This window comes from Psammomys obesus, unplaced genomic scaffold, assembly GCF_907164565.1.
Source record: "Psammomys obesus unplaced genomic scaffold, mPsaObe1.curated_primary_1811, whole genome shotgun sequence".
NCBI lineage: Eukaryota > Metazoa > Chordata > Mammalia > Rodentia > Muridae > Psammomys > Psammomys obesus.
The window spans coordinates 14,202,223-14,226,646 of NW_026585644.1; the positions used below are offsets into that span (position 1 = coordinate 14,202,223).

Sequence of the window (24,424 nt, forward strand, 5' to 3'; positions counted from 1 at the left end):
TTTTTTTTTTTTTTTTTTTTTTTTTTTTTTTTTTTTTTTTTTTTTTGGTATGTGTGTGCGTACACTAGTGTTTGTGATACATGTGTGCATCTGTGTGTGTGTTTGCTTGGCTTCATCTATGTGGTTCTGAATATAGTCAGGTAAACATGGAAAACAGCAATAACTTTGGTCAGAAGTAAACCTGGGAAACTGGAGAAGTGGTGACCAGTGCCTTCTATCTCATGAGAAAATTCAGGCTTGCAACCTTCCTCTTTGCATGACAAAACACACCTTAGCCTTCACTGACCCCTCTTCCTGTAGGGGAAGCAACCAGGAAAATTTCCATGTTTTTGCATGAAAGTAAAGCAAAATAACCAAGCAGAAAGTGCCTTGGGTTTGGAGGACCGCGGGAACCAGAGAAGCCACGGGGATGCAGACTGTGTGCTGCCTAGTTTGCCTTCCGTCAGTCACAGTCACTCACTTTCATTCTCAAGGCCAGAGCTCTGTCCTGGGAACTACTAAGGAGAATTCTAAAACATGAGCCTAAAGTGTATCAGAACAACAGCAGTTATATGGGAAGACATAGATTTCTTTCTAAAATCGTTTGAATTTTATCATTCTCAAAAATCCTACTCAAAATCTCTAATTAATCAGGTCATCATGCCTTATTCAAAGGCTAGCTCCATCATTGAAAACACATGTGCCGTATTTAATAGTGTTTCAAGGAAAGCCTGCAGCTCCGTGACACCAGTATCTATCTGCCGTCCTTGTCTGCACCCCTCTGGTGGTCTGTGTTTGCCTTTGTAGTGAATAGGGCCCACCAGCTATAACCACTAACTCTCAGAGCTCTGGCTAAGGCTCCTGCCTGCTTAACTGGGTCATAGCGATGTCCACCTGGCCTCGGAGCTCTGAGCACACTTTGAGAGGAGGGAACACAGCTGAATGACAGGAGGGAAGATGAAGTTTTTCTGATTGTCCTAAGTTTGTGCAGCAACTGATTTCCAAACTAAATTCCCAAATCTCATGACCCATAGTGAGGAAATCGAGTATACATAATATACATAATAAAATGAAAAGCAGAAAAAGGAACATTTTTGGGTGATAATACTGAAAAGATTTAAGAAACCATCAGTTTCATTGTTGAGCTCGTTTCTTTCTTCACCCTGAGTCTTGTGAGGAATCAACCATACCAGAGTGCTTGCTACGTGAAGCCGAATGAATCAAGATCTGTCCTACTTGTAGTTGGGTACAGATGCTACCACAAACAAGAAGTCATTCCGTTGGGTTAGCTAAGTTAAATGTATAGATACAAATATGTGCTCACATATTTCATAAAAAAATTCAGGTAAATTATCATATTGGATAGTTTTGAGATTTTTAAAAATAATACACAGTATTTGAAAAAAAGAGACAGAATTGTTTCCACAATGCAATGGAGCTAGTAAGGGGGATGACTATCCTAGAGTAATTGCTATTGGTTTCAGCTGTGGCTACTTCGTGTCTTGCATGGCAAGTGGTTTCCTTCGCTAACTTTCATAGATAATTAATGTGCAGTCACTGCCCTTATCTCACACCATCGGTCATCTTGTTGCTGTTCAATTCCTTTTGGGTATTTTCTATGGGGCCAGTTTCATCAATAACTGTCACTGGGTGATAATTTTACAAATCATGAAGCCACCTACTCAATCCAATTTATGAATAAGGTGCCTCATTTCTGATTGACTGATTGTTACCTAAACCCTTGCCACTGTTGAGCACAGATCATGGTTTCTTTGTAACAGTGTGGCTTGGCCTTATTGGTCTCTATCACAGCTATGTCTATGAGCTAGTCCTGTCTTCTCCATGAATGCTTTTTTCCACTTTGATCTCCTCCATCTTCTCTACTGACAGCAATTTAGTTGTATTATGTGTTTCTCAGACAAATATTTTATTTGTTCCATAGACAAATTATCATATGACATAGTTCTAGAATAAACTCTAAAAATGTGCAATGGACATAAAATTAATAATGATTTATAGTCTAACAGACTGTTATCAACATCTCTCACTTAGCTCACATTTGCCTGAAGCAACTTACGTTAGGTAGAAATATTACCTTTACCATAGTATGGCTTTTTGACATGGCTGTCACTGGATTTGGATTTTCTGTCTTCCCCAGCCAGCTGTCTTGGAGACTGGTCCTCATAGGATCTCAGGTTATCCCTTCTCCCAGCATCCATGGCCATCTTCTCCCGCATGGCCTTGGCTCTCTCTGTCTCCAAGGCAATGGCTTTCTCTAGCAGAGTCAGGTTGCCCTTGGTCATATCAAACACCTCCTCAGACCTGTCTGAGTTCACTGAGGTGGTGTCATCATCCCTCTCATGACACCCATCCTCCTTGGCACAGCTGGAGAACGTTCTAGACCTGGGGCTTAGCTGCTCCTCCAGCCGCATAAGGTTCATCATGTCTGAGTAGCTCCTGTCTGGCGTCCTCCCAGGGAAGTCATCCTCTTGCCGGACGTGTTGGCGCACGCTCATGTTGGGTGGCTGACTCCTGTCCTGCGGGTTGGTCTCGCTGAGTTTCCTGGCCAGATCAAAGCACTGGTTCCTCAGACATTCTAGACTACTTAGACACACTTCCTCATCACTCTCCTCCACCATCTTCTCCATGAGTCCATTGTTCATGGGCTTCCCTAGCATGACATAGTTCATATTTCTACTGTCTTGCTGTGACATTCCCTCAGCATAACTTCTGTCACTGATGTTTTCTGAGAGCACAACACCATGTCCTTGTGCTAACAGCTTAAGGGAGTCCACTGTTTCTCTAACAACATCACTGTCTAAATCTAGACTCAGTTCGCTCTTCCGACCGAGGTTTTCATTTTTGTCACTATCGTCCTCCAAGCTATTGGAGGTATTGCTGTTCATTTCTGACTCAGTCCTGGCCCGGTACGCTGCATCCTCAGCAATTTTGCCAAGATTTAATAGCGACTTGGCTACCAGTTCATCATAGTTATCATACTCATCATTGTTGTTATCATCCTTTTCTGTGTCCTGCATTATTCGAGTACAACTCATTTGATGGTCTTCTGCAAAGAAATAGAGAAGACAAAAAGGAAAAGAGAAAAGTGGCTAGTCTGTGAAGTTTATTGCTAGAGCACGAGCAGCAGGCTCACAGCAAGTCAAACCCTTCTTGTCATAGAAGAGAGTCTTATAAGACATATGCTGCTGGGTAGGAAATTTAGACCTAAAGAAAACGAATCATGTAAAAGAGCAGTATGCAACTTAAGATATTCACAGAGAGCTATAAACTCCTTTAATTAACCTTGAAATTAGCCACTAAACATGATAAACATAATGTAAAATTGTACCTTTTTATTTTTTAATATTCTACTTTACCGCCTGCATTGCCCTTATTCACCGCCGACAGTAGGCCTACCAATTACATCTGTCCTATCACTTGACTTTCTGAACGTTCTTGGACTTTCCTTTTGCTAACTCTAGAGGTTCTTTGTAACCTCTTTTAAGTGGCTTGCTTTTCATAATACTTAGGTGACATGGAAGACAACCCCAGATTTCTGAAGTCGCAGAAGGGGGACACTCTGTCAGGGAGTTCCCTGCCGTAAGAACAGTTAATTGGGGGGTGGGGGGTGGAGAGATAGCTTAGAGGTTAAGAGCACTGGCTGCTCTTTCAAAGGGCCTGAGTTCAGTTCCCAGCAACTGAATGGGTGGCCCACAACTGTCTCTAATGAGATCTCTGGTGCCCTCTTCTGCTGTGTAGGTGTACATGCAGGCAGAAAGCTTTATACATAGTAAATAAATCTTAAAAGAAAACAAAAAACAGTGGATTAAGAAGTTTGAGTGTGATCGCTTCCAGTCAATGTATTGAGGCCCAAGGTGAAGTGACAGGAGCTCTACAGTGACAGGACGAAGGAAGGGGACAAAGGCTTCTTATCCTCTGTCTGAACAAGTTGGGCATGCACTGACCGAATGTCACTGGATTGATTAGCTGTGGCACTCTATCATTTAATTTGACCTACCATGGTAATACATTCTCCCATCTCATCAGCTTGGAGAAACGTGCATAAGATGTATTCAACCTCAAAATACTTAGAGAAAGCCTTTTTAAAAGTCCATGTTAAGCATGACGTAAACCCCTCTATTTCATCAGAAACCCATTTGCCTTTCACTCAGAGAGCAGTTGGGATTTGAATCTCTATTCACAACTCTACACAATTGCTGTCATCTGCATTTCGAAACATAGATAATAATAAATGAGTTTTCAAATGCATTCCCCTTTGGTTGGATGGTTAACGGATGCCATTTCACATCTGTCCTTTGTTTCCATGATTCAAATGCCAGGGAACTTTCAGAGTTTGATAATGATTTGGAGGAATGAGGCACATTGACTGGCTGCAAACACCAGCTGACTAAATCTGAGATACTGAACCTCTGGTGCTTTCGTGATGGATTTTATGCAGAAGAGGTTCATGTTAGGAAAAAGATTTGGAGCTCAATATAGCAATAGCTGAAAATAACATCCCACCTGGAGTCAACAAATATTTAGGATCTGACCCACTCTCCAAACATCAGCATGTGTTAGTTAGAGGGCATCACTTGCTGTGTGAACCAGATTCTGTCTCTGGACACAAACCTCTTCATTTCACCATGCTCTGCCTGCACCGTATTATAAGGATAAAATTGTCATCAAAGAGCAGCAAAAGGGAAGAAAACAGAGCTAGCAAACATAATCAGAAGTGTGACAGGGCTAATCGCCGCTGCACACCTTGCTCTGGCTGGCAGCTCGGCTTGTGGGAGCTAAGTGCACCTTGTTCTCATGAGCCTTTGGGAATGGGAGTTTATGTTCTCTTGATTTATACACTTGGTTATGTTCATGGGCTATAACTGGATCATCCTTGGGAATGATGAAGCTATTCTGTCCATACCCAGCAACTGTGATGGCTTGGGGATAGTCACCATTATCTATAGAGTATCAACGATGGGATGAATTTGTAAACCATGATTTGGAAGTGGACAGTATGTGACATGAGTTGAAATGTTTTTTTTTTTAAACTTAAAACTTCTATTTTATTTGTGTCTCTTTGACTATGTGTAGGTACACGTGCCAGAGTATATGTTTGAAGGTCTGAGGGCAATTTGTGGGAGTCCTCTCTTCCCCCCCTGTGGAATTCCAGTTGGTAAAGTGCTTCTGTGCAAGTGTAAGGATCTGAATTTGATCTCCAGCAGCCACACGGAAGCCAAGTGTGGTGGCATATGGCTGTAATCCCGGCACTGAGGAAGTGGGGCTCGCTGGCCAGCCAGCCTGGCCTGATTAGTGAGTTCTAGTTCAGCGAGACCCTGTGTTTAAAAACAAGGTGGAAAGTGAGAGAGGAAGGGGCCTTCTGCTGTCCTCTGGCTGCCATGTGCGCATGCAATGTACGTGCACACCTGTGCGCACCTGTGTGCCCACGTGGACACACAAAAGAAAGAGGAAGTTGCTGAATGTAGTAACCTCCTCCCCCCAATCCTGTCTAACCTCTGTTGGTATATGTAACCTTAAAAATGAATTCTGCTCTGGAAATGGATAAGACTGTCATGAGCCTCTACCAGGAAATGTGGCAGGTATAATGCTGTTGATTCTCCATTTACTCATCTCAGGATTGCTCTCGGGTTGGTTTTGTTTGTTTGCTTTTGTTTTATGCCTGTTCTGCTTTCCACATGACATGGCTAAGGAATACATCTCACCCCCTCACTGTCAATCTGGGTCACCTCTCCCCAAGAAAATGAAAAGAAAAATGAATAAGTATCCCACAGTATCTCAGTCATGTTGACCTATGAAGCTGAGGAACCATGAGACAGGGTTGGCTCCTTCCCTGTCTGAGTACCAGGAAAGTACCATGCTTTCTCCAAAACGTGTAGCAGGCCTGCTTCTCACAGGGAAGTACATTGGGGAACACTCCATATGCTCTGATGGTCTTGTGAGGCAGATAGGAAATTGGAAGCGTATACAACTGGTCCCATCGCTCTTTTGCTGCCAGGTGATTGGGTGAGGACAGTGACCTTTCAGAGTCATAATGAACTCATCTGAAAGGCAGGGATAATTATCTGCTTGGCCCCTCCTGGCAAGTTCCTACAAACCCCAGAGTGAGGCACACAAGACTACATGCATTTCAAATGTCTGGCATGGGTGGTAGTTGTTTTCTCTCCCAGAGCAGATGCCTGGAAAAACTAGCCTATTCAAGGAGGGAATCTGGAAGCAGGCAATAGGGAATGCATCTGAAGACAGAGCGTGCTGCACGATTTGGCCTTTCTTCAAGTTACTAATGCTCAGTGTCATCTGAGGCCTCATGAGTGACAGCAGCAAATGTGGAAATGGCTGAGAAAGTGACATTTAGGGCCAAAATCCTTACAGTTTAATAGAATTCCTCGAGTTACCAGTATTTAACTGTTTCAAGGCCCCCACTAAAGTCAACTCCTAATTATGTGGGCTAGTGGAGAGAAGCAGGCTCCAAGTCATCAGCAAACAGGCTCTAAGCAAGCACTGTTTCTCAAGCCTTGCCCAGAGTGTTATGGTGAACATTTGGAATTCCATGCCTGGTTCCCATATTCAGACAGTTTACCAGTTACTTGTCTTTCTGCTGAGGCCAACATTGAGAAGACTCCATCACAGCCATAGGTTTTGGCAAATAGTATAGATTTTTTTTTTGTACCAGTCAGGGACTAGAAATGTTGTACAAATATTCCAGCTCACAAAACTTTCAGGAGTCAATATTACTTGTTTCTCTCTGGTGATAAAGGCTCTCTTAAAGACGGGGATCTCAAAGATGATGAACAAAGCATTTTTCAGAAAATAAACACACATGTTTGTGTTTTAAGTAAACATTAAGAACATGAATACCAAGGTGTGCAGAGAAGATAGACTAGTGTTCCCTCTGTAGTTCTATGCTTGAGATTTGTCATCTCACAGAGCTCCAGGGCTTCACTGAGACCGGGAACTACCTCTCAACCTGCCCAGGCCCAGGTGATCCTGATGAATTATAGAATTTTCATGTGTGAATGGCAATCAGAGAAGCTTGGGTTGATCTACCTCCAAAGGATGGAAACCAGCCTAGAGGTAGAGGTGCTTTTGTGTCTGAGACCAAAACTGCCTGTATGATTACTAACTGGATACCAGCCTCAGTGTTAACTGCTGCTACACATATGATGCTGATTCCTGTGAGGGCCTTATGAAAGCTGATCCACAGCTCCCTCCTCTGAGCTTGACTGCTAGGAAGATTTTTTTTTTTTTAATGCTACACAGACAAAATCACATAGTTGGAAGATTTTCCTAGAATGGCTGGAACTTCATATGCTGGCTTTGCACTAGAGCTTATCTATAAAAGGTGTGTTTGAGACACAACTTTTTAAAAAATATTTGGTACTGATCAGGCCACATATATGCACATTACACATACCACGTCTCATAGACAGGGTGCATTTATATGTGTGTGTGTACGTGTGTGTGTGTGTGTGTGTGTGTGTGTGTGTGTGTGTGTATCTAGCCAATGGAATTCAGAAGAATACAAAACCCAGCCTTATAGTCGTAGAGATCTTTTGTCCTTTCTGACCCTTGTAGAGACCCCAAGAAAGGTTCTCTAGTGGCTACTACTCCTGAAAGGCAACCATAGAAAGCCACAAGTCACATGTGTTCAAGTGACGGGACTGAAAGACCATACTGGGATGCTGTGCATGATTGCATTGCCAGTCTTCTGCACTGCCTGTTTCCATAGCAACCAGATTGCAGTCTTCTTGGAAGAGGAACACAGTGGCCTTGGTGCAGACTATAAGCTAGAATCCCAGATCTTTCTTGTCAGGTGAAGCAGATCTCTGCTGTACACCCCCTTGGGTGACTACTGCTGTTCTTAGCCTCTACCTTCTGGCTCTCTCTCCCTTGGATACTGTTCACTGGCCTGGTAGGAATTGAGGACATGTTTCAATCACTACTTTTGACACTTGTGCTGGGGTTGCCAGCTCAGCTTGCCTGCCACTGACCAGTGTCTTAATCAGTGCAATTTAGGTTCATTTGGGTTTGGGAAGGTGTATAATTTTCTCATTGTAGTGACTAAATACTTGACAGAATCAAGGTAAGGGGAGAAGGACTTATTTTGATCCATAATTAAATGATGCAGTCTTCTATGCATGAGAAGGTTGGTAGAGTCCATAGTGCTGAAAGCAGTTCACAAATTAGGAAGCAAAGAACAGAAAATGCCTGCACTTACCTGACTTTCTATTTTTATTTTTTTATTTTTTTTAATTCCATGGCTCTTGCTAGCCTACGAGATGTACCCCCCGCACACACATTCAGGGTAGGTATTCCCTCCTTCTTTAAACATCTCTGGACTGTCTCTCAAAGATAGACCCAAAGCCTGTCTCCTAGGAAACTCTGAAATGAAAATGAAGAGTAACTATCACAGCTGATTAGGAAATGAGATAAGACCTGTGCGCTGGGTGGATATTCAAGACAGCCCTGGCTCGCCAACTGTGACATTTAAAGAGGCATTTAAAGAAACCAACAGAGGGCAGATCCTGACCGCCCACAATTCTGCTAACTCTAACCGCAGGAGCTCATGCCACACCCCTCCACTTCTTCAGACCAGGGATAATCACCATGCACCTCTTCTCTGCTCTTCCTTCCACCACCCCAGGCACACTGTGCAGCACACGTGACATCTCCTTGGATGGTAGGAGAGAAGCTGTCCTCTAGCCCACTGCTGTTCCGTATAAAGGTTTCTGCTTTCAGAGCTCCCAGACTCTGGGGCAGAGGCCCCTACCCTCTTGGTATCCTTGTAATAGGAGGTAGAACAGATTCGGAATATAGTACTTCTCATAACTCCAGGATCTTAGTTCCCTGCTCCAAGTAGATCAATACATGTTCAACTGAGCTAGACAACAGCCCCCAAACACTTTTACATATGAAAGTCTTGTATATCAACAAGGAAGGTGGGAAAGGGACAGAGAGGCATGGGAATGGGACAGAGAGGCATGAACACATTATAGCTAGGTGGTGCTAACTGTGGTCACCATAGTCACAACTGTCCTGTTTTCTAATTAAGTATTGCTGTTTCCTTTGTTGCTGGTGCTTTGTTACTGGTGTTGTAAGAAGCACTTGGTATTCACAGCTCATACAGGATTTTCTGTGTTCTTGAGGGCTACTACCTTCAAGCTACTAGAATCCTTCTCACTGCTAGAACATTGGGACGTTCTGACATCACATTTGGCGAAAGGCCAGGTACCCTTTTTGCCATCAGCATGTCCTCAGTACCAAAGTGTTTCTGGCTTTAACCTAATTTTTCTAGACCATCTCCATAGTCTTTATTATAGATACTGTTACTATTCAGCACTTGTAGATACACTAAGGATTGCAGAACAGGGTCGTCTCAAACCCAAGCCTTTCTCCCCACTCCCAAATCCCCAAGTGCTAGTTTCTATCTGACCAGTATTTTTAGGAGGGCAGCATGCGATTCATAGGTGCCAAGCAGAAGAGGCACAAGTGCTATGGATAGGAGGAGACACCCGAAGCAGTGAGCCATGGTGGGAAGGTGACTCTGGGGTTTTGTTTTCTGGTAGTAATAAAGGCATTCTCTCTTGAAAGTGAATCATTGATATTTGCCTCTGATTTCCTATAGTCAGTGAAATTTATATGGTTAAGTGGGACTTTTAGAAACAAATGTAAATAGGACCATTTGGTAGTAATCCCTCGCCATAGAATAACTGTGTATGTAGGTGGGGGAGGGGATGAAAAGTTTACAGGCTCCCTTTTGGCTCCTTCCAAGGGTTTCAGAGGTTTACACCACAATCCATCCTGTATCTGCCACTGTCAGTGAAGGGGAAGCTGCCACTTGCTCCTGGGTCCCACTTTTGAAGCTTTTCCTCTCAAGACTAAGGTTCCTAGGATATGGCTGATTCCACTAAGCAAGGAATACCTTCTTTCACCTCAGGAGTCCCCTTCTCCCCATCTGAAGGAGAAGGAAAGCAGCTGATGGGAGAACAAATGGGGTATCTGGGTATCCCAGCACTGGATCTGGGAGGAGAATTCTGAGCACAGATGCCATTACAGTCTCCATAGCTCCTGCTCACTCTATACCTGCCCATTTGCTGCTCCGGAGCAGCTCCTTCCTAGGAGCCTTTGCTTTTGTTGCTGCTAAATACTGGGACATGGTTTTGATGTGTCACACACAATTGCTCCAAGTGAATTTCCAGCCTCTCTTCTGAAAGCTATGTTGTTCTGACTTCATTCTCAATCCTACCCATGTCTGTTCATTGAAAACTTGAGCTCCTTGTCTGAACACAAGCACACTCGGTAGCTGATTTTGTCTGCTTCATGCCTGCGTGCACTTTGCTGTCAGTCTAACCTTGTAAATCAGTCTAGCTTGTGGGCATGGCCAATGCCTCTGTCATTCCTGAAAAAGATGTGATGTGGTCTTGCATTTCCTACTGAATCAGCTGAGAGAACACAGACTGGCTCATAACTGCCTATTTGTGATACCTTCCTCTGCCAATGAGTCACCTGCTCAGAGATGATCCTGGTTTCTGACATTGTCTTAAAGTTTATAGTCTCCTAAAAGGAAGCAAGAATTTAGATGCTCCCCAAACTCCCCAAGATGCTAAGGTGCCAGCAGCTCAGTTGATCATTGGAATGGAACCTCTCGCAGAAATAGTCTCACCCAGGAAACTGAGGTACAGAGAGAATAATGGCTACCTAGGATAAAGAGATACCCGTGGAGTTCCAGTAACCATCCATTAACCCCAACTAAATACTGGCATTTCTAGGATTCCCAATTAAACAGAAAAAGGTAGAGCCCTTGGAAAGGGCATCAGCTCAGCCTTCTTTTCTCATCAGGCTGAAGAGAAGGCTATGGTTGTCACATTTTGCATGAGCCAGTCCTGGTATCCCGGATGGGGGTGACCTATATTAACACCCATCTATAAGTCACATGTAGAAATCAACAATGAAATGAAAAGACAACATCCTTGTAGTCACAAGCATTGAACAGATTGACAATGAATATACCCTGCAATATTAATATGCTGCATGTATGAAGAAAAATGAGGCTGGATGGGAGTATAGGAGTCAGGAAGCTGGGGGGAGGGGAAGACCAGTTTTCATAAGGAAGGAGACCTTTTCCAAAGGCTAGGTGTGCTGAGAAACAGTAAGTGCCAGTTTTTCAAGGCTCCAGAAAAGTCAAGGTGCCATGGCCAATGTAGTATGTGAAGAAGTGGGCACAGAGGATGGGGGCATGGCCAGGTCTGTCCACATTATGTCAAGATACCAGTCCTAGATGCCTTCTCCTGACTGGGAAGGTGGCTGCGTCCCATTAGTACTGGGAACTGTGGTTCCAGCAACCACAGCTAATCCAAATACTTAGCTTTACTGTAAGAGGTGGCAATTTCCTAAGGCTGCTCCAGTGGTTTCTGATACCCTTCTGCAGTCCATATGCCATTCGCTGCCTTATAGATGAGGGAAATCATCCAAGGAAAATTTCTGATCCTTTAATTCAAGGTCGTAAGGCTGGCCATGCTTCTTGTATTATGAGTCATGGTGCTTTGGGTTTCAGCCTTGCTAATGGCTGCTTCCTCTGACTTTTTCCTGGCTGACAAGTTTCTTCTGCAGAACCTATGAACCATGGGAGGGAGGCAGACACTAGCCAGGCAGGGCCTTTGAAACTACAAGATCCAGCCCTCACCGTCCTTGTTTCACACGCAGGCACACTGTTTCTAAGGCTGTAGAGCAGCATAGAGGAATGAGGCTTCCTATAGGAAACAGCAACCTATAGGCTGATTGAACTCCTGCTTCTACCTCACAGGTGCTGGAATTGCAGGCTTGTATGAACCCTCTCCATGTTATGTCATAGTAGTCATTGAACTCAGGGCTTCATAAATGACAGGCAAGCTTCCTACCAACTGTAGCCCCTATAAATTGTTCATTTTGCAAGTAAAACAAAATTTTCTGTACAATGAAATGAGGTAGATTGAAGGAGAAATAATTTCTATCAGGGAATCAAGCCACTTTTAACTTAGAAACTGTGAACTGTGTTTATTTCTCAAAGTTTGCATTCCTTAGGGAACTAAATGAAAGGGATGTGAATGAAATTTCATTTATCCGTAAGGTTTTGAGGGGCTTCTCAATGACACTTCGACACTGGCTTATCTAGATTTGAAGATTTAGAAATAATAGCATAGCCGCACCCTACCACCCGTGCGCGCTCTCTGAGATGACAATGATGTACCAACCAGCTCTTCCAGTGTCTCTGTTTCTCCCTCTGCCTACTTCTGCCTGCCAGTCTCCATGCCTGCTTGTTTCTCTCAGTGTCACTCATTTTGTGTGCCTGAGCCTCACCATCTGTCTGTTTGTCTCTCTCCTCTCCAGGTCAGAGTGTTCAAGTTGACTGGCCAACCTCGAGGACCTGCCCACAGGGCAGGTGTCAGTGTGGCTGTGTATCTTAGTGAGGGGACATGTGAAAATCCTGGCCCTTCTGTCTGCAGAGCAGGCTGAGATATGTGTGCTTCATATGTGACTGTGGTGAGTTGGGGGATGGGAGGGCCCTGGGTTTTCTGTTTCTCATTCCTGGCAGCCATTCAGACTCACTTCTAAGGAAGCTTACAGAGGTGACTTTTCTCTGTAATATGGTTTACTAATCCTCAGCATTCCAGATTGTTCTTGTCTTAGGCTTGAATTCTCAAAGCTATCACTTCGGTGTGCAACGCTCAATTCTGCATTCTTCCAGGCCTGTGCATGTGCTCCTGCTTATTTTTACTCAGTCTTTATTGAAACAAAAAAGAAAAGAAAACCCTAACCCAAACATAAAGCTTCAGCTAGGGCAGCACCCTCTGAAAATATAGGAAGCATGCACAATGTTTGAGACTATGTTCAGGCACCCTGAGACCTTTTCCTGGTGCAGCCATAGCAGAGAACACTGTTCCGCAATGCCTGGCTCTCAGTTACTCCTTTCCCCATTTGGAACTAAGGAGATGGTCTGGAGCACTGACTGTCCCCAGAGCAGAGCAGGTGTGACTAGGTCAGTGCTCCAAGTAGGCAAAACCAGAGGTCGAGAATGATGCACAACTGAGAAAACACAGGGGACATTATCATATAGTTACTCATGATGATGGCCACAGCATTACAGTTGCAAACCATGCACACTTGCCCAGAGCCTTTGTGTCTTGCGCCTGCTTAAGGCTGCAGAGCAAGACAGGGCAAGAGTAAGGGGGTGAGTCTTGCTTTACAGTGAGGCCTAAGAGGCTGGATGACCTTCTCAAGGTAAGCGGCATGGGCAGAGCTGGGATTGCCCCCTGGTGCCATGCTTTACTGTGAGGATACAGCACTGGTGAAAACGAAATGGACAAGACACACCAACCACACTGCTGAGTCTCCACAGTGGACTTTAAAGCGAGCCGCACGACATCCTGTTTTCATTGCTGTAGAAAAGGCAAGCCTCCAGCATGCTATGAATGTGCTTGCATCTTGTGGGTAGAAAGCATTATATTTTCATCATGTTTTCTGATTTGTCTCAAAACACTCAAACATTCATGAAATATGACAAAATTTATTCATATTTAAGCAAAAACTAGTTGACATGGGGACATGGGGTAGGAATTTTTTTTTTTTTTTTTAATTATGGACTGATACTTTAGCCTCCTACCAGAGGCTAAATAAAGCCTCTCTCATTCTCAAGCCACAGTGCCGTCTACCTCAGCACACTTGCATTCTTAGCATCCCCACAAAAGACTTTTGTGTATATTGAGAAGGTTAATTCTAAGAAGATAAAAATCCACCATATTTTTTTTTCTCCCAACTGTGACCACAGCCTTCCTCAGGTGAAGCCTTGCATACTAAACACACCATCTCTGTGCTGTGCTGGTCTCAGAACTCATTGCTTTTTCTGCTGACTACAGTAGAACACTGGCTGGCTAATTCTGATTTTCACAGTCTGTCTGCATTTCAGCTTGCTTCCCTCATCAGGGACCTGTCCCTGGGAAAGATACAGAAGGATAATTGGCTAATCAATATGGAGAGCAGCGCCCTGAGGGGAGACAGGGGAGTTGTGGGGCCTCAGTGCAGACCGCTCAGCACCTTTATCCTCATCCCTCATGACCACACCAGCCAGGGCCTCACACGTGCTCAGGAGCTGAGTGCAGCTGGGGGCCCCACACATCCCTCTGCTTGGAAGAAAACACCCCAGAAAGCCTTATAATTAGAAGGATGCTTTTGTGGGGAGGAATGCACATCGTGTGGCCTCTGAAATGGAACTGCTGAAGAGTGAGATCTCTCCAGTAAAGACGGTCTCAGAGACAAGTCTGCTGCTTCACAGTGAGGTCTGTGAGAACAGGGTCCCAAGTCAGAATCTGCAAGCGTGACCTGCCGGTCTGCTGTTACTTGAGGGACAGCAGACGAGGTTGCGAGGTTACGACGCTCTAAGAAAAGCCGCCCCTCCCACTTTGCCTCCACATCGTGTGGTTTCATCCTGTCTGGCCTTGAGCAACTGTCTAGCATATTAGAGAAGGTTCTTAATAGAAACATTTGCAACAATCCACTCCTCCAAATGAGCTTGCAGGGAGGGATGGCACACCCGTGGCTGCTGCCTGATCCGGGATGTGGAAGGCAAGGGCACCCTGACTGAAAGGGCACCTGCACTGATTCACCAGTGATTGTGGGGACAGGCTTGCCGTGCTCAGTGTTCAGGGACGTCCTGAGATGCCAGAGGCAGATGCCACACGGAGACCCCACATTTTAGCAGCAGCAGCAGAGCATTTAAAGAAACAGCGTGAGATAAGGAGGATAGTGGTTTTGTCTTCTTCATTCTAGACCACTCACTGCCCAGTTCTTCCTGTTTATGGGGAGATGAAACATGGGCTCCAGAGGACATGCACTAATGCATATGTAAAATATATATGACTATCTGCATCTAAAATTGCGGGGGGGGGTTTCGAGACAGGACTGCATATAATATTTTAAGGGGTTACTCTTTTTGGCGGATGGAGTGTGAAAATGAACCATACCTTATATGCATTATCTATGCTATGAATTTGTATTCTCATTATGGGGATCCTGAAAGAGCTTTAATCACAGTATGTGCCAAATCTGCTAATACACTGAGTGGTAACTCACCTTCAGGACAGATAATCGTTATTTAATAAACATGGACTTGGATAGTTACTGTGCACTTTCCACTATGTATTCTGAAAATAAGACTATGTAAGATACAAGCCTGTGATTTGTCCACTTTATAAAAAATACAGTTTTTTTATTTTTTATTTTTAATTATACTCTATTTACTTTGTATCTCCCCTCTAGTTCCCTCCCTCCTCCCCTCCCAAACCTTCCTTTCCTCCCCTTTCTCCACACGCTCCCCTCCCCAAGTCCACTGGTAGGGGAGGGTTTCTTTTTCTTCCTTCTGATTCTAGTCTATTAGGTCTCATCAGGAGTGGCTGCATTGTCTTCCTCTGTGGCCTGGTAAAGCTGCTCCCCCCTCAGGGGGAGGTGATCAAAGAGCATAACCCAAATGGCTATGGCTTTGCAATCAGTGTCCAATCAGTTCATATGAGAAGCAGTCCCTGTCCCCATTACTATGGAACCCACTTGGACACTGAACTGCCATGGGCTACATCTGTGCAGGGGTTCTAGGTTATCTCTATGCATGGTACTTGGTTGGAGTATGAGTCTCAGGAAAGACCCCTGCGCTCAAATTTTTTGGTTCTGTTGCTCTCCTTATGGACCTCCTGTCCTCTCCAGCTCTTACTAAAAAAATACAGTTTTTATAAATGCATGTACTCAGAAGAAACACAATGTCAGGGCCGTTTCATTTGGTTTAATCCTTAAAGTGAAATGTTTCATTCTCATGTTTTAAATAATGTTTCTTTTACAATTGGTGGGCACCTTTCATAATAATCTGATGATTTGTGGAAATATTTTATCTCAAACAAAAAAAAATACATTTCAAATTATAGTGAAGGGAAAATGATTTTTGGATGACATAGTAGCACCCTATCAGCACAGATAACCTGAGGCTTTGAGCCTGGTCTTTAGGCAGATGCCAGTTCAAGTGTTCTCCTATTCCCATATCACCGCCTCGACTTTCCCATACTGGACATCATCTGGTCTGTTGCGGCATTTGTGAAAATTGTGGTTTAAACATGGTCTGCTTAAGTTCTCCCCAGGAGGCTGTCTGTCCTCGTTGCTTCTCATTTGAGGTCCAAGCCTTTGCACGAATGAGACGCAGCCAGCCTTAGAGAAACCTGCTGCAATCTCAGCCTGAGATGGGGCTATAATGTCAACCAGTGGGATAGAGGGAAAAACAAGACAAAAACAAAACAAAACAAAACAAACAAAAACAACCCTCAGGACAGCCACTGGCACTAAAAATCGGTGGCTTTTGTACACTACAGGAATCTTGCATTCACTGTGTTTTGTCTATGCGTGGTAGGGCTATCTGGGACAAGTTTGCATTTACTGATAGAAATTTGGGCACTGACTTCCACAATAAGGTAAAAAATAGTGTGTGCACAGTGAGGATATGAAAATAGGAGCTTGATAGATTCCTGCCTCTCAAAGCCTCTTTGAAACAGTGTAAGCACAACTAAGAGTCTGATCATGAAGAATCAACAAAGCTCTGGAGTTCCTTTGATGGAGATTCCCAACCCTGGCAGGTTATGAAATACCTGGACGGTGAAGCACTGGGACACCACTGTATGATGCTAGTTAAACAGTGTCTTGGACACCAGCTTCCAGGCTCTTCAGTGGAGACTTTGATAGATTCTCCAGGAGGCTCACAGGGAAGTTCATTGATGGTCAAAGATTTGTGGGAGCACTGAATAAGCCTTTGGTGTCCCCTCAAGACCACCCACAACAATCCGAACCACAGGGGATGATCCTCCTCCACAAGAGCAGCTCCTGGATCTGGGAAGCACATGAAGGAGTGCTTGAAAGGGCCAGGGGGCCTCACTTTCTACCAGCGTTGGCAAGGGCATACTTGCCTCACAGGGTCAAACAAACTAGTCTCCCAGCAGCTGGTAGGCTGCGCTCCTCCTTAGTCATTCAGTAGGTCTTTCAAGTCACTTGACAGGATCGTAAAAGGTGCTTATCTGGGGAGCAGATGACTTGAGTTCTAAAAGCAGCCGCTCAGTGGTTACTGCATATCTGGGATTGCCCTGCTCCCTTCTGAGGGGTTTCTGTTTCTACACATAGTCATCCTCAGCATGTGCTGGATGCCTGAGCATAGGTACCAGGCTACGTGTGTTCTCTTTTTAAAACTCTGGGGCCTGTGTAGTTATAAATTATGAGATTGCTTGTTTGATGATCCTGTCCTATATCTGCTGGTTATGTCCAGTGGCTTGAGTTGGTCCAGCTAAAGTTTTTTGGTTCTGATTTGCTATTGAGCTCATTATGCAAGCAAGATCTAGGTGCTAAGTCAGAAAAACTCAAGCCTGTGTAGTCACAGTTATGTATCTCAATAAGACTTATGAGAACCTTTCAAAACATGTCACTTTGTATATTTAAAAGGTGTATTATCTAAATCATGACCGCAAACAAAACTGAAAGATTTAAGTTTAGAAAGTGGAGCAGATTCTAAATTTGGACAAGACTTTGTGCATACCAAATGTTCATAACCCTGAACATTAGTGCCTCTTGCTTCACAAACATGATGAGAATATGCAAGAGAATATTTTATATGATTGCAATGATGCCACACAGCTAAGATACAAATCACTCATCAGCAAGGCAACTAAAGATATCGCTTAAGAATTGCACACAGCTGATACTGGGTCGCTAAATATTTATGTAACTGGTATCCTCTCCATCTTTCCTCACATTTCATTACATAGGGCCGTGAGTTAATTCTTATCAGATTATTAGTGACATCAGCACGTTTGTCCACAGCACACTGGGTAGCATCTGCAGTAATTATTGGCACAAACCATGATATAACTTGCTAAGCTTCTACACACACAGCGTTCTGTAATGCCATATGAAAAAACAGGGAGAATGTGAGTAGCAAACTGTTATCATATCTTTAAGCCTCTGTAGTGGTGTAGGACTGTCCAATAAAGTTCATGCTTCCTAACCCAAATGGCCATGGCTTTGCAAGAGGCACATTCATTCATGCCTGCACATAGGAGTAGTGACGCCTGGCTCACTTGCATGATCTAAACATCTTGATGTGTTCTTTCCAATGGACGAAATAATTAATATACTTGTATCTGAAAGTTAGCTGTTTTAGAATTCATATTCTTGAAAATGTTTTGCGCCCAAGATACAAGAGTGAGAAAAAAAGTCTTATCATCATTTTTCCATCATTTTTGGCATTTCTATGAGGCAAACCCTAAGCCAGTAAAAAGTTCAATTTAGGATCACAAGAAAACCATCACTTCTTTCTGGAAAAGAAATGATATTTAGGATAGGGTTCAAAAATTATAATTTTGAGTCTTGTGCTAACAGAAAACAGAACAGAAAAATGAATCCTCTAGTGTAAATTATGGAAGCAACCCATACACTTCACAGTAAGCTTGTACTTTGCTTGTACAACTCACAGGATTGTGCCTCAAAGCAGAAACCTGGTTCTCAAATATAGAAGCACACAACCAATCTACTATTCATTTCCTTTAAGTAACATCTCCTTTTATCCCAGCCACATGACAGTCACCAAATATGGTGACAATCATCAGACAGAATCTACTTCTTCAGCTCACACACTGGAGGCATGGAGGCTAAGGCTGTGTCAACAGCCAGGCTTGAGTCAGTCATGGTATCTCTCGGACAGAACATCTTAAACACCAGACATGCTAGACTAGTTTTCTTCCTACATTTTTGCCATACATAGCTCAGCAAATTGTTATGACAACCAATCTAAATAACAATACACAGAAATATGAAGCCCAGAACACAACATAAAGGAATTATTTGAGATAAACTGCACATAAGCAGTTTATCCATTTAGTGTTGAGCAAACTTAGTCCTGTAATTGTTAGAATGCCAAGGATATTAACACTAGAAAATTCATGCAAAAATCTGGCCCTAACGCATGGCCTAAGCTTTGTTAATATTTAAAGATTACCATTTTCTTCTTCCTCTTCCTCTTCTTCCTCCTCTTCTTCCTCCTCCTCTTCTTCCTCTTCTACATCATCCCCATCATCATCATCATCGTCATCATCATCTTCCTCCTCAATCTCCTCATCATCTTCCCGGTCCACCTCCTCATCTTCATCATCCTCGTCCCCTTGATCATCATTGTCTTCAGAGAACTCCTCCTCTTCATCTTCCTCCTTATCATCCATGTCTTCAGTACCATCACTCTCATAGCACTCGTCTACTGAGGAACTATCTGCTTTCACTGCAAATGGTTTTCGCTTGGGAGCAGGTTCTTGGGGCTGTTTATCTTGCGTTTTTCTTTTTTTAGCCAAAGGACAACCATATACACTAATAAAAAAAACAAAAAAGGGGTATAGAAAGAGATTTATGTTACTGCCTGAATATCAGAGCAATGGGATTCCTTGCAGATATTTGGGATTGGGCATAAATATCACCATGCAAATGCAGACAGGCAGGGGACTACTGCTCTTTCACACATAGTTCTGCTAATGAAAATGACATGACAACGAAGTACAGCTTGCATTTGTCTAATTCCTATTAGCATGTAACTGGAGTCCTCCAGCTCACCATTACTGTGATTCTAAATGGCTTGAAGACCTTAGTTCAGGGGGATGGCTATGAAACCCTTCCTCCAAATGCATCTCAGGCAGTTCAATGTCCAGATTCAATTTACTAAATATTTCACTAGATCTATATCATACATTATGTTTACATATGTGTGTTATGCACACCATATTAACATGTTGACTTATATAAAATCTAAGCTGTGTATTCTTTAAAAAGCACTTGAATATACGTGGATCTGTATATTTTGAAGACACAATAATATCTTCATATATGAGAACCACTAGAACCAGACAAACTACAGATGTTAATGACAGGAGCTGCCCCGTTTAAAGGCTGGCCACTGTCAGTCTTGGATAATATCGGTTCCATACCAGCTCCCAGGGAATGACTTTGGGGTTATTGGCCATTGCCATTAAATCAAGATGAATTTGGGCCATACCCTCTCTCCAACCTGAGCTTATATTCTTTCCCTGACAAAGGACAAACGATGTTGCCTGTTTTTTTTTTTTTTTTTTCCTTCAGGAAGCCTGTATGTGTTTTAAGAAATAAGGATCAGTGTTTAGAATGTCATGTGACCTCCCTTTTCAAATGGTCAGTACCATAGGAGAGTCCTTCAGATTTGGGTTGGTTCAGTTTGGACCTAGGAATAGTGACATGATCACAGATTTTGGCCAACCAGTGCCATCCTATGGAAATCCTGTGATATTCAGCAAATATTGATGCAAAGGAATAAATCCTTGCTCCAAGGCTGTGAGGTTCTGTGATAACTTTGACATGTCAGTGGTATCACTTCCGATTCCTCACTGTTCTGTATCATATGCCCCAAACACCCAAACATCATGGCACTGAAACAATTAGGCCAAATGAATAAATTAAGAGTGGTAAGTCATCTCTTATAGTATGTGAAGGGCACCATATTCAGGAGGCAGGCTATCAGATGCCAGGAAGACCTCCAGAAAGACGTGATGCTGGGAAGAACTTTTAAAGGGTAGGAAAGTGCCATCTGGTAGTTAAAAAGGCACTTGAATACATATCAAAATAATCTGCAAGCAGTATAAATGTAAGAGACAGCACAAGATGGCTTACGAAACTGAAATGCAAGTCCTGGAGAGTTGAGAGTAGTGAGGGCAAGAGAGAAAAATAATTGGGGCTGTGTGCTGTGTCAGGCAGGGGCAGACCCAACTGGTGGGCTGACTATGGGACTCTGTCTGAGCTCTTACAGGCACTTGCTGATGCCATTAGACCTGTATGTTGAAGAGGCCATGGTGAGCTATCAGGATGATGAACTGAGGTGGAGATGGCCAATAAAGGGATACCTGTGTGGCATCCTGGCAGTGGAATGGGCTAGGCCCTGACAAGTGTAGCCTGATGGTTGTCTCCAGAGGTACTGGTCACTAAAGCATCAGGGAGCCTTTCCTGCGCTCTGAGACCTTCATGGTAGTAACAGGTACCAATATCCCATGAAAAGAGGTGAGGGTGTACACTGGAGTCAGGCAGGAGGGCAGGGTATGCAGTTCTGGAACATGGCGAATGGAGCTTGCCTGTGGGCAGGGCTTATCAGTTGAGTAATTTTGGATAGATTTTCAACTGGGTACCTCAGAATTACCAGCTGAAACTGAAAAATGTATTAATCTCACACTGATACCTTAATTATGAAATGCAAACAATAAACACGAGGAGGTAGATTTAGTGCCTGCCCAGACTAAGTCCACAATCTTTGACAGTGTTTGCTGTGAAATAATAATACAATGGCTTCTGATCTCATTGACATGTGGTTGTATCTTGACAGCTGTGTCTCCTATTGGTTAGAAGTTCCCTTATGGTTAAGCATCCTTGAAACACTGTCAGTTTCTGCCTGATATATCAGAAACTAAGGTATTGAGGGCTTTCCCAGTCATCATATACACCTCATAAACATTGCATTCAACACACCCGGGCTCTATGGCAGAGGATGAATTTGCCCATCTAAATGATTAAGGGCTACTAGACCTTCAGAGCCCTAATATCTGAGATCATTAAGACTAACAAGGACAATCATTCTTATTGTTGGAGCATACTATCTAAGTGTAGGCTGTCTCCTAGCCTACTTACATTTTGGGAAATATAGGTTCAGTTTGATAACAGTAGAATTCACTGGCATCAAACGCTAATATTTCCTGCCAATTTATTTTGTTTGTTGCTCTGGTGTTTCTCTATGTCCTTAAGGCACACTGAGAATAGTCTCACCTAAGCGTTTTGCAAATGCTTTGACCTCTCTCTCTGACTGCAAGCTCCTGGTGTCTACTTTTAATGGGACAACAAAGTCTGAGTCCAGACACATTTCAGCCTATGTTAGAAGCTGACTCAGGAGCCTGTTCAGGTCAGCAGAGGCCTGGAAAACTCTAGGACTGCATATGGGGTGTAGATCCAGCCAAACTCATGTTTCTGTGGGTGTTACATCTGCTGATGGGCGGCAGCTGGGGAGGAGGAGGAGAGATGCTTCACCCTCACTTTTGCACCTGGAGTGCTATGAGCTACCACATTTGGGTTCCTGTCCATCACTGCATTCATGTATTTCTGCATGACAACAAAGATTACCGTTCTGGAATGCCTCAGGTTGGGAAAACCAAGTAGAATCAGTGGCAGAGTACTTGAAGAAGCCATAAAGCCATCCTGCTGAGGGCTACAGTTAATATCTTTGGCTTTTCTCCTCATGTTTCCCATGAAGAGAGTATCCAAGAGCAATTGTTAGAATACAGTCCAGCGACTCATTCTTTAATCCTTGGAATCATATGGCATAGCCTCACCAGTTGTATGCTTTCTCCAAGTGGCCAGTAGAACCTATCTGGAGGTAGCTGCTCACTGAACACTCACAGGACAATCAACTATATCCTCACTGGAGAAGGTTGAGACTGTACCGTGTTCTAGTGTAATTATGGCTCACATGCTCCCTTTATTTTTTTCCAAGGTCAGGTGACAGAAGGACCTATGTTCTTCTGACACTTAGTTTCTGAGCTGCAGCATCTAACACAGTAGCCTCACAACATGCATGGTTTGAGTGAAATACAATTGGAAGTCCAATTTCTGTGCTGTGGTACCCACATTCCAAGTACTGAGGACTACTTGGGGCTAGTGGTCAGGGCAGAGAGGAATTTCATCATCACACAAAGCTCCCTTGGACAGTCATTGGATAGTTCAGCAGCCTCTCTACATTGCTCAGTGCATAATAGGCAAGTGAAGAAATGATGAAGATGAGGATGACGATGGACCATGGAAAAGAGGGCTGGAATTTGGAAAGCAGCAAAAGATTCTTGAAGGCGAACTTAGAAGGACCCGCTAATGCTGGGCATTCATGGGAAGAGTGCCCTGCAGGGGAGGAGCAGTGTTGCAACTTGGTCGCAGGTCTGTACTGAAAGTTCCTCCCTGATCTCCAAGCAGTGCACACTTGAGGACTAATCCGAGGCTGTGGAAATATAATTCATTTGCAGTGGGCTGATTTTCTTCTCCTCCAGTCCCATCAGTTCACATAAAATACAATGCGAACACTGCAATTCGACTGCACTTATATTTTTCATACATAGCTGAAACATCAGGGTTTAGCTAAGCTGAAACATTAGCAGATATGTTTATTGCTGACATCACTGTAGTTCAATAGTGATTCATTGACCAAAACAATTTTATAATTTTTCCAAAGTGTTTCCATAAAGTAGTCCCTAATGCAGGCACCAGGCACAATTATAGCTGCAGCCTCACCCCAAAGAATCAGGCTCTACACTCGCCTCAAATTGCCCTCAAACTGTGTGTAATGTCTCTGTTCAGAGATAGAAGAGAACATGGAAAGTAGAGAGAGAAGGGAAATAATGCTTAATCAGAAGTGGGGTTCTGAATTCCGTGTCTTAACCTTTTTCTATTGACATGAAGCCGCCAGTGAGGCCCAGCGCTGGTTACCCCACTGTCCTCAAGCTCAGCCTCTGGAACCCCGAGGGTCTTAGCTTTGAAACACATATAAACCTTTGACTTTGAGTTGTTTGAATAGTTCTGTGTGTTCTGTAGTGTGCTTCCTGTGGTGTACCTCCATGGACTTGAATGTGTAAAACAGTTTCCCCAAGTCTGGATCCTGGGTTATTATTACTTTTTAACTTGTGTTTTCCTTGTACAGCTACTAAACAGGAATAGAATCTGTGTAACTAAAAATGAGATTGGTAACCTCTTCTTTGTTCATGGTCTCTGCCAAAGTCACTGGTAGGAGAAGATGGATGCAGGCATCTCATGGCCTCTCGGGGGAGCTGTGCTAAGGAGGTGTTTAGTGCTGCTAAGCCAGCTCAGAGCTTCCTAGTGGCTCTTTCTGGTCACTCATGACCATTTCCTGTGTGGCTCATGACGTTTTCATTGTACAGTAAGTAACCATCCTGAAGTACTGAGTTCTAGCTGCAACTCTGCCTATGATGTCACTGGCAGAACATTTACTTCACCCACAGACGGTGTTTTCTGCAGCTCAGTCCAGAATGTCGCTGATGGAACACTCACTGCATATATGAATACTGTTTTCTTCATTTTTTTTATTGTCCTATAGGTAGGACTCAGGGCCTCACATGCTAGTACAGTACTGAACTACATTCCCAGTGTACCTTTTACTTTTTTCCTTTCCTTTCCTTTCCTTTCCTTTCCTTTCCTTTCCTTTCCTTTCCTTTCCTTTCCTTTCCTTTTTCCTTTCCTTTCCTTTCCTTTTTCCTTTTTCCTTTCCTTTCCTTTTTTCTTTCCTTTCCTTTCCTTTTTCCTTTCCTTTCCCCTTTCCTTT

The 24,424-nt window shown here is 43.5% G+C and overlaps 1 protein-coding gene across 11 annotated transcripts in view; it reads right to left on the reverse strand.

The window, feature by feature from the left end:
- Myt1l (myelin transcription factor 1 like) overlaps positions 1-24,424 on the reverse strand; it is a 371,904-nt gene that overhangs the window by 93,800 nt on the left and 253,680 nt on the right. For 8 of the 11 annotated variants that reach the window (XM_055624913.1, XM_055624903.1, XM_055624923.1 and 5 more), the window contains 2 exons: positions 19,046-19,407; positions 2,075-3,046 (listed from right to left, as the gene is read on the reverse strand). In XM_055624913.1, the coding sequence (XP_055480888.1) occupies positions 2,075-3,046; positions 19,046-19,407 (1,334 nt within the window). The remainder of the gene's footprint in view (positions 1-2,074; positions 3,047-19,045; positions 19,408-24,424) is intronic. The other 3 variants (XM_055624950.1, XM_055624932.1, XM_055624966.1) reach the window with 1 other exon arrangement.